At 47.6% G+C, this 10,240-nt stretch overlaps 1 protein-coding gene across 1 annotated transcript; it reads left to right on the forward strand.

The window, feature by feature from the left end:
* The first annotated feature begins 473 nt into the window (after positions 1 to 473).
* Positions 474 to 8,807, forward strand: FAM167A (family with sequence similarity 167 member A). The gene is made up of 2 exons (XM_088534353.1): positions 474 to 997; positions 8,196 to 8,807. Exons 1-2 carry the CDS (start codon positions 626 to 628, stop codon positions 8,457 to 8,459), a joined length of 636 nt encoding a protein of 211 aa, XP_088390479.1. The 5' UTR covers positions 474 to 625; the 3' UTR covers positions 8,460 to 8,807.
* The last annotated feature ends 1,433 nt before the right edge of the window (positions 8,808 to 10,240 follow it).

The raw sequence follows: 10,240 nt of genomic DNA on the forward strand, positions 1-10,240 counted from the left end.
TCTTGGGAGATGTTTGAGTTAAGTCTTATTTCATCTGTCCCTGTTTTCTCTATCTGAAAAAACTGACAGCCAGAAAATCATCAAAATGGCACACATTGACCAGGAAATACCCCTGTCCTGAGCAATAGCAACTACTGGCTCTGGCGGGCATTGGGATATATGATACAGCCCCAGAAGGGCATGTAAATGCGTCCTGGCATCTTTGACAACCCTTTCATGACCTCTTGACTTACGATCGGAGGTGTAGGTAACCAAGAGCTTCACTAAAAGCTAATACCTGTCTGTTTTTGCCCCCAAAAAGCAGTCGTGTCTGAGGTGAGGTAACACTCGCTAAGAGCAACTTAGCACTGTGCCTCTTCCAAAGCCCTCTCTCCATCTGCTGCAGTCTGCTTGTAGGATGAACCATCTCCCCTTCTCCATCCCTTTTGTGTCTCACCACCAAAATCAATTCTCTGCCTTTTTTTCTAGGTGTTCATCCAGGGACAGCACGGTGCCTGAAAGGGGAATCCTTTAGATGCAGACATCCTCCAAGGACCTAGGTCCATCACACCACAGCAGTGTCCAGCTCTGAGCCTTTCCCACCTCCGCTCGTGACCTGCACAGCCCACCTCTATGCTGCTTGAGGATGTCTCTGCCTAAAATTCAAATAGAAGAGGCACTGGAGAGCACAGATACCAGCTCGGGAGGTGCCGTTCCTCCCGATGATCACCTGAGGAGCCTCAAGGCATTGACGGAGAAGTTGAGACTTGAAACCAGGCGTCCATCGTACTTGGAATGGAAGGCAAAGCTGGAGGAACAGGCATGGAAAAGCCCCCAGTCAACAGGAGAGGAAGAGGCAAATGAGGCCAAAAAGGCCACGGAGGAGACTGTCCCTCTAAGCAAGGTGCAGCTACAGCTCAATGGGAGCTCTTCCCAGGACAAGGTGACTCTTACCTCAGGGAAAATAGGTGGTTTTGAGAGCATCGATGAAGCTTTGACGTGGCTCAGAAAGGAACTGGTAAGTGCCTTCCTGTCTCTGTTAGACTGTGCTCTTTCAAGAGAGAGAGAGAAAAGAAAAGAATAAAAATGCAGGTGATTCCATACTCATGCATGTCTTCAGCCCCAGGTGAAGTACAGGGTAGTTATAAGGTGAGATGGTAGTTGCCTACAGTACCTGATCAACATGATGTCTTTGGCTGTTATGGTGGGGACATAAAGTCCCACAGACACTCGGGATGAGACTGGAAGAAATTGAGACCTCCCAGTGCAAGGGGAGAGCTGGTGACTTTTTGCTGTCAAAATCATATCTGGCCTAAGCCAACTAGCACTGACCAAGGCAGCACCCAACCCAGTGACGCAGTCAGCACAGCCAAGGAAGACCGATTGCAGCACATCCTTTCTGGAGGCCAATGGAGGTTAATATGAAGGATGTGGCTGCCTTGTGACAGCTGTTTTAGAGGCTGGGGAATGAGCCTTGATGCTCTTCCCAAGCGTAGGTGCAAGCAGGGAGGCTGAGTGGTTTTCCCAGCATCAAAGCGTATGTGTCACAAGTGCCCCCACACTAACCACTGACCTTTCCTCCTTATTGCAATGAAGAAGCTTTATTATATAACCCAGGTGCCTGGGAACTGGGTACAAGTGATGACACGTAGCTCTGTTTCCATTGCCTGGTTGGGTGTTTGCCTGTTACTCCAATCTCTATTTGCAACTGTCATGATAGCAGCAATATTTGCAATTTTGCAATTCAAAAATGGGAAAGCGTGTGTGGTTCAGATGCGCTTGTGAAATGTTCTTGTGCAAATGGTTTGCTTTTGATAAACTCTGGGAGTCTTTGAGGAAAATAGTGAATGATAATTCAAAAAAAAAAAGTCTTTGCAATCCTCATTCCAAAGAATTTTTTTTGACTTTTTTTTTTCTTTTTTTGGTTGCTGATGCTTTATAGCCTAGATAGATTGCTCTCAAGAGAACTTATTTACAGAAGAGATTTTAAATGTCAGCACTTTTGGTGACTGAGGTGTTTCTCAGAACTGTGTCTTTCAGATGTGAATACAGTACTTTCAGGAATCCAGGACTATTACAATAAGTTTTGAGCTGATCTCCTAAAATCACACAGGGCTGTGGAGAATATCAGCTCCTGATGTCAGACCAGGATTGAGGTCCCTGCTTTCATCTGTGATAAAATCTTAATTTGATGTAAATCCCAAGTTTCAAGATCTCCCAAAGCAGCAAGGAGCAGATTTCCCTTCTCAGAGCCCCAGACTTAAAGGGGTTTGGTCTGTTCTTTTGGATTCTGCCCATGATGGAAGTATAAATTTTCTTGGAATCCAATTCTACCCTTCAGACTGGGATGTGGTATATAAATCATCATTTGATGAAAAACTAAACATTTAAATGTATAAAAAAAGGCAAAGCAAACCCTAATTGTTGCTCACTTTCCATTTTTCCTGGCTCTTAATTATACCGATCTTCACTGAATCTGGATGTGACTCATGTAATTTAGAACAATTTCCCCAAAAAGGGAGCACGCATCTGACTGACCACACAACTAAATAGCTATGTCAGAGGCACTGCTGTTGGGTAACAGCTGCCAGCAGACAGTCAGGACGCAGCTCATCCATAGCTTCCAAGTATGATGGAAAACACAGATGCATTTTACATTATGTTTGAAGGGTAAAAACCCAGATCCTGTGGGAATAAATGAACAGGCTTCCATTCGGTGCAACACAGCAGGATTTCAGAGCTGAAGCCTGACTCCTTAACCCATCCTGGCATGCTATTAAAGCAAATGGGAAGCCTTTGGAGCAGGATATGGCTATACCAATGGAGACTTCTAACCAGGAAACAAGGATACGAGCCTATATCTCCACTAAGCAAAATACACCAGTGCCAGGACATGAGCTCTGAAGCTCCATCACCCATTTTGCACTATTTCTAGCACAGCCCCTGGCATGGTGTGGGCTGGATTGTAGCATTACCATGGCCCCAGCACAGTTTTGGCTTGTACCCTGCCAAACAGTTAGATCTTCAGGAGTTGAAACCTGTTAAGGACCATTCCTTAGAAACAACTTGGTCCTTGGGACCACCCTCTTTTGGGAACTAAGTGATTTAAACAGTACTTATATGGCCAAACTGTCAGCAGGCCATGGTGCTACAGGATGGTTAATTACTTATCAAAGTAGTGACCCAGGAGTGCCCGACTTTAATTTTAATTTTTGCTGTTACTCCCAGTCCGCAAAAAAATGGGCTATTCAGTGCTGCAAAGGATTTGCTTCAGCATCTCCAGAGAAGACCAGGTGCTAGCTCCCCATGCCCTGAAGTGAAGATAAGGACAAACCCAAGGTCTTACTGTGCATCTGCTGTTCTTGATCTTTCTCCATGCAAGACCTTTCGCAGAGCCTGATTCTGTGTCTTGCCCATTAAGGCCTGGCCCCAGTTTATAGGATTGACATATGTCTGCTGAGCTCCAGCCAGAGGCATCAGATGGGACCTGCTGAGAACCTGGCCTTGAAAAGCCTATTTATTCAGACAGGCAAATTCCTGCTCTTGATTTTTTTTTGCAGCTCTCTCAGAAGTGTTAGCAAAACTTCCTTTGCTAACACTTTCTGTCTTTTCTTTGCCCTCTTGTTTGCCTTTACTTGGTCAGATGTGGACACTCTTCATCATTGCTGAAAATAAGGCCATAAACCAGCCAGGGCATGCAAGAACCTCCAAAGTGTGCTCTGCACAGACTAGAAGAACATCCAGATCTCACCTTGGAGGAGCAAGATTTCTGGAACATCACAGAAAGTAAAGGTGGTGAAAGACCCAAGGATCAGAATGGCCAGGCTGTGTTTTTGAACTTTGTCGGGACAATTCAGCTCTAAAAATGGGCCCTCAAAGTCCTCTTCTTCCTAAATGAATAGAAGGGGTTAAAGGACAGAATCCCAGTGCCAATTTGTATGTCTTAGGACAATTTTGACTTTAGTCCAGGAGGAAAATATTTTCTCCTTCCTGAATTCACTGTTTTTTTGCACTGAAATCAGAGTACGAGCCAGTGTGTAGGACAGACTCTTTAAAAGAGACCCAAATGTCTGAAGTGCTCTCCAAGGAAATCAGCAAACATCTCTGTCCAGTTGGTCAGTCAATTAGAAAGGCCTGACCAGAGTGCATAGTTGACCAGACTGATTAAGAACTAGACCCGAGTGTTAATGAAGTCCTTGGGAATCTTTCCAACAGATCCAGCAAGGGTTTTTTTTTTTGTATCCTAATAAGGCAGCCAGCAAAGGTGTCTGCTTTCAGTTGGAAAGCACCTGTTTTGCTTTAGGCTTGTTTATCTTTGCAAATAGAAAGAATAAGCCCCCTGGGAGCAGCCATTTCTCCCCATGCCATCATCCTGTGCTTCGCGGACCTCATGTTGGGTCTGTGCCCATGGGCCACTTTTCCTTTGGGAAGAGGTCCAGAAGAACTCCACACTTTCTTGCTACCTGGGGTGTTCTCTGCTGTCCCCCACACAGCAATGCACAGGGGAAATGATAGAGCAATGGCAATGAGAACTTTCAGACGTTCCAATCTATGACCATACAGATAGTGCACGGGTAAGAAAATCCTGGAGACAAGTCCGGGCTACATCCTGGGATACATATATTTGGGCTTGAGCCACCTAGACTGCGCAAAAGGCAAGGATGCTCCCAAAATGTTCTCTTCTTCTCTCTTAGACCTCCCTGGGAGATGATGAGTCCAAACAGGAAAAACCTTCCTGAGTTCATAAGATTTGCTCAGTCAGGATGTTGTGGTCCAGGTTTGGTCTGGCAGTTGCAGAACCTCCTCTGCCAGGAAGCGGGGAGGCCTGGGTTAGGTTGTCCCTGCCACCAAGGGCAGTTCAGACCACCAGCTCATGAATCCCATGAGTGCTCCAGCCATGCAGCTTTGCCTGTGGAAGCGAGGCTGGAATATAGAAAGCCAAGGGGTAGTTTGTCTGTGTGAACAAAACACACTTAAAAATGTTTCTGCATTGGACCCACAACTTCCCGTGATGTGGACACTGTAATCCTATTATTTCTTTCCAAGAAGCTTTGTGGATCTCTGTTGATCCAACAGTGTTCACTTTAAAAAGGGATCATTAATCATTCATAGCAATGGTCTGATCCTTGGCCTTGATGGCTTATATGTTTCTAATGTTCTTGAAGAGTGTCTGGGAAAAGGAAGGAGGAGAATGAAGACTTCTGGGTCCTGACCCCAGTTCTGCTGTTATTCTGGGTGTTTTTGAACACATAACATCATTTTCTCCCGGATTGCCTACTCTTGGCAACATCCAGTGTCACCTTCTCAGACGAAAAGACAAAAGCTCATACATCCCATCTAGCATAGCCACATGGCCACAGCAGACCTTCCCACCCTCGTAAATCAGAGCTGCAGAGTCCCAACAGGCCTGCAGCATGTGAGAGCATGACCCCAAAGCAAGAGGAATTTGGGATCATCCAGCAAAGTTGGTGGTCTGATTGGCAGAGGGGCAGGACCTCCAGGCAGGTGCACATCCCTCTCCAGGGGAGAGCTGGACCAGAGAGTGGCTTAGCCACAACCCCACCACACTGTGAGGGTTGGAAAGAACAAGTCTGTGGAGGGACTGCAGAGTTTTCGCATCTCGAGCCAAGCCTTGGTCATGAGCGGGAGCAGCAAGAGGCTGTTCCCAGCGTTAATGCTCCCATGGATGTGTCCCCACCCTGGGAGCTGTCACCACACAAGGCACTTCCGAGCAAGTAAGAAGCTGAGGGGACTCCCAAAGGGTCCGGGCGGTGACAGCCATCATCTCCCATGCCATGTCCTCACTGTGTGCATAATCCTTCCGTCATCCACCACCCGCCTTTGTGCTCTCCCATTCTCTTTCCTCTGACAAAGAGAGGCAGCTCCCCTTCACGGGGACAATCCGAAGGGCAATATCCCAGTCCCAGCCCTCACAGAGGCAAGAAGAGGACTCGATCTCTCTGGGAAAGTGCTGCCTGTGCCAGTCCATGCATGGCATCCGTCTGACACATCCTCCTTCCTTCCCCATTCAGCCCCAGAACATGACATGCCTTGGCACAGCCAGTGAGAGCCGTGTCTAAGGAAACGGTCTCTTTTGATGAGTGCAGACGGGCCCCGAGGGTAATGTTGCCCCTGCATCTCAGCAGACAATGCAGCGCTGTGTCCGTCTCATGGACAGGCCAGCTGAGCGAGAAGAAGCTGCTTTTGCAAACTCGAGGAGCACCAGGTCAGATCAGGTCGGCTGCAGGGTGATGGGAGGTGTGAGCACATCAGGGTACCACGATGAATCTGCTGCCACGCCACAGACATCTTTGCTTTCAGGCTTGCACAAGAGCAAAACAGTTTCCTAGAAACACACAGGGAGCAAGAAGAGGTCAAGAATTGAAGAGCTTGCAGAGAAAAAAATAGAAATCTCCAAGTCGCTTTTCTCTCCATAATGGCATCCTGTTTCATTTTTAAGTCCTTTTTTATCCCACATTCCTCAAAAAAAACCTTTCATAAAAACATTTATTGACATTTCCATAGCTTGATATACTGACAAGGAGTGCCCGAGGGCCAGTTTAATAGCGGCTGCGATCACTTTCCTGATAAAATGTCACATTGCAGCATTCTGTGAAACAGGAGAAAAAGTCACCATGGTTTTTTTTTTTTTTCATTGCAAATCATGTGGGAGGAGAAAAACCTGCAGAGTAGCATTGCTGTGCCGGGGGCATGGGTTATGAGGCCTGCAAGGCGATAGTGATTTCTCAAGGAAGGTATATGGCCTCAACCCTGCCAACAATGAGGGTCTGAATTTTGCACAAAAGCGGCTTAATCCTCTCCAGGCAACCGAGGTGGAGCCCAATTACTGGCACAGAGCGCTCAGGCACGTTCATCCATGCTGCCTGCCTAGCTACAGCACCAGGAGTGAGAAGAAATCAGCTTGAGTTATTAACATTATATTATATTATTCTGGCAGTGCTGGGGCAGAAGAGCTGCAATTCCCTGGGGATCAAAACCAGGAGCTGTGGTAACGAGTGGCTCCTTTCTCACCGTGGTTTGGGTCCTGTGATGAAGACAGGACACCACACTGGGGTGGACAGAGGACTATTTTCCACCCAGTTTTGCTTCCCCTGGTTTCCAGTAGTTACAGAGAGGTTTAAGCCACAGAATTTGCTAAGGGCTGTTTGATTTATTTCCTACCACTCTCTTTTCTTTGTGGCTTTTGTGGTTTCTTGCTTTTTTTTTTTTTTAAAAAAAAAAGGGATTAAAAAAAACAGTGAGGTGAGGGAGTGGGAATCGTGTTCTTGGTATTTGCTATTCTAACTCTACTGCCTACTACTTTTATCCGGATAAAAGCTGAACCTTGCTGTGAATCTCACTAAGTGCTCACCTCCCTCCTTGCTACCCCCAATATCCTGCGGCAACAATTTTTCCACTTAATTATAGGTTTGAATAAAAAAAGAATGAAAAGAGCTGTTTCCTTTCATCATGCCTGAGTCTTCCACCTTCCAAAGTTAAGTGCCAAGAGAGGACAAACCCTCTGAGAAAAGCTTGGCTCATTAGCCCACAGGATAGTCAGTGTGTCTCCGTTGGGAAACCATGGAGGCCTATCCTGAGAGCCGCTTCCAAACACCAAGACAAGCCATGGGGAATGTGGAGGGACACGTTCCCAGCTGTCATGAACCAGCACAACCCCGCAGAGCTGCACTGATTTATGCAGGCTGGAAACCTGGCCTGAGTACTTGGGGATTGGGTCTCTGGAGCTCTCTTAGTTGCTGCTTTCCACCTCTAATTGCCACTTCTCATTGCGGCTGCTCCCTTATGAGCAAAATTAATTTAGACTTGTTTAGGATTGCTCTGAGACACAGCTCTGAAGCCTGTGCTGACTGATACCCCAAGCCAACACTTTGGCATGGCTGGCTTTAATTCCAGTTTCATAGCAGAGAGGTAAAAACAAGAAGTAGTGCTCCTGGAACTCTGACTAAGCGCAGACTACCTGAATTGTAAAAAATCACCATCCCAAGCACTGGTTTGCCGGGGTGCATTGCTGGCTTGGAAGACACCTCCTTTCCACGCCATCTGCCCTTCCAGTTCTCTGTAAAGGGTGGAACCTCTAGCTGAGCTTTACCATGATTTTGGTGCAGTCTCTACTCTAGCTGGGTGCAGCATGGGAGCAAAAGCTGATGTGCCCTTGCTAATACCCCTTCCTTCCCCCTCCCTGCTTTGTGTTTCAGGCAGAAATGCGCCTGCAGGACCAGCAGCTGGCAAGGCAGCTCATGCGTCTTCGGAGCGACATCAACAAGCTGAAAATTGAGCAGACCTGCCACTTGCACCAGCGCATGCTCAATGATGCTACATACGAGCTGGAGGAGAGAGACGAGCTCTCCGACCTCTTCTGCGACTTCCCGCTCATGAGCTCCTTCAGCCTCTCCACGCCGCTCAAGCTCATCGGGGTCACCAAGATGAACATCAACTCCCGCCGGTTCTCACTGTGCTGAAGCGGGGACTGAAGAGGGAAGGATAGGGGAGAGGGAGAAGACGGGGCAGCACAAGGGCTCTCCACCTAACAGCTAGCTGCAAAAAGACCTCGTTGAAGCAGAGGTAACAGGAGCAAACAGGGAACCCATAGCTGGTCTTGGTGATGGGGCAGAGAAGCAGAGCTTGGCATTGAGATGGGCCAAAGATGCCTGTAGAGAAGACAAGACCTGCAGGAACCATGGAGAACATGTGAACCCATCACGTGCACTTATCCAGCTCCATTGAGAAGTCCCTTCTCCTCCGCCCCCTGCAAGAGTTGAGAGGCTGACACAGCTCCAGTATGGTTGGTTGTACGCAGAAACCTAAGGGGAGATTCAAGGGCAAGCCACAAAACAGTGAAAAAATCCCTCTTCTCTTCCCCTTTACCTTCTTGCAGGCTCAGGCCATCTTTCCACAAAGTCACCCTCAGAAAGTTGACCCTCAACCTTGGCTGTTCCAGGCATAAGGTCCATTTGGTCATTTCAGGGAGAAGCTGATTACCAGAGGAAAAGAGCCCTCTTGGCAGGTGAAGGAGAGGGAACTGAATTGGATGCAACCCAAAAAGTGTTGAGAAGTTGAGCTGTTTGCGTGCTCTGTTGAGTCCAATATACACTAGATTAAGTTTGCTAATGGTACGGATTATGGACACATCATGGACACATTTATATCGGAATTCCAGTTGGCCACAGGTCATCTGTGTGCCCTAAAAGTTATACTGGGAGCCACAAATGTTCCAGATCTCATTGTCAGTATAGTGGTGTGTGGTTACCCCCATAAGCAGTAACGCAAAGAAGAAAATTTATCCTACCATGAGATCCCATAACAGAGAAATCATCCCAGACTGACATTTCCCCCAGTACCACCAGCAAGTCCTGGATCCTCTGTAGCAACACACTTCCACCAAAGCAGGGAACTTCAAAAGGAGGAAAAGGACTTTTGTTTAGTAAAGCGTGGCTATAAAATTAAAAGAAGAAATTTTGCTTTAATGAGTTGCCACCAATATGTTTTGGACCTGCAGCAAACACATAGGATTCCCTGCCTGTTTGGCAGAATACAAGACAGTTTAAGATGTTATATTTTCTTGCCTTTCAGTGCAAGGAGCTTTGCGTGGCATGGAGGGCAGAGATAACCACAGTCTAGATGAGCAAGGATGGGGACATCCAGTCTAGCCAGGGTAAACTCGAGGCACCTGGTACCTGAGACAGGCCATTCATGGTTGTCTCCAGGCTCTCCCTCCTGGTTCCACACCTTTCCTGACCGTGTTAGAGCAGTGGAGTCCTTCAGCCCACCAAGCCAAAGCAGCATGCTGGAGAGGACAGATGCAACCCAAACCGAGCAGATACAACCATGTCTACACAGCTACCAAGGGAACCAAGCGGGCGCTGAGCCGAGCTCTGCGTGGCCGCGCTGACGTGCGTCTGTCTGTGTCTGTAAGCTGTGTGTGTGTGTATGTGTACGTGCTTTTGTATGTGTGCACGTGAGCCTGCAGGAAGCCTCTCTAGGGAGGGACAGCGAGAACGGGGAGCCCACGTTGCTGCTTCCATCCCGGATGCGAACTGGAAGTCAATGTGATTCTGCCACTGATGAGGGGAGAATGAGGATGCAACAAGAGCTCAAGGCTTTGGGTTTGTGTGGCTCATGCCAATGCAGAGCACTGGCCCCATGAGACATGCAGATGTGGAAATGCAAAGGCACAGCCTGGTGCAGCCCTGTGATGGGAAGGCTTGGATGTGTCTGCTCTCAGCTGGTGCTTTAACTTTGT

The sequence above is a fragment of the Tinamus guttatus genome, unplaced genomic scaffold (assembly GCF_059628265.1).
Source record: "Tinamus guttatus ecotype Peru unplaced genomic scaffold, ASM5962826v1 Tinamus_guttatus_pri_ptg000548l, whole genome shotgun sequence".
NCBI classification, from domain to species: Eukaryota; Metazoa; Chordata; class Aves; order Tinamiformes; family Tinamidae; genus Tinamus; species Tinamus guttatus.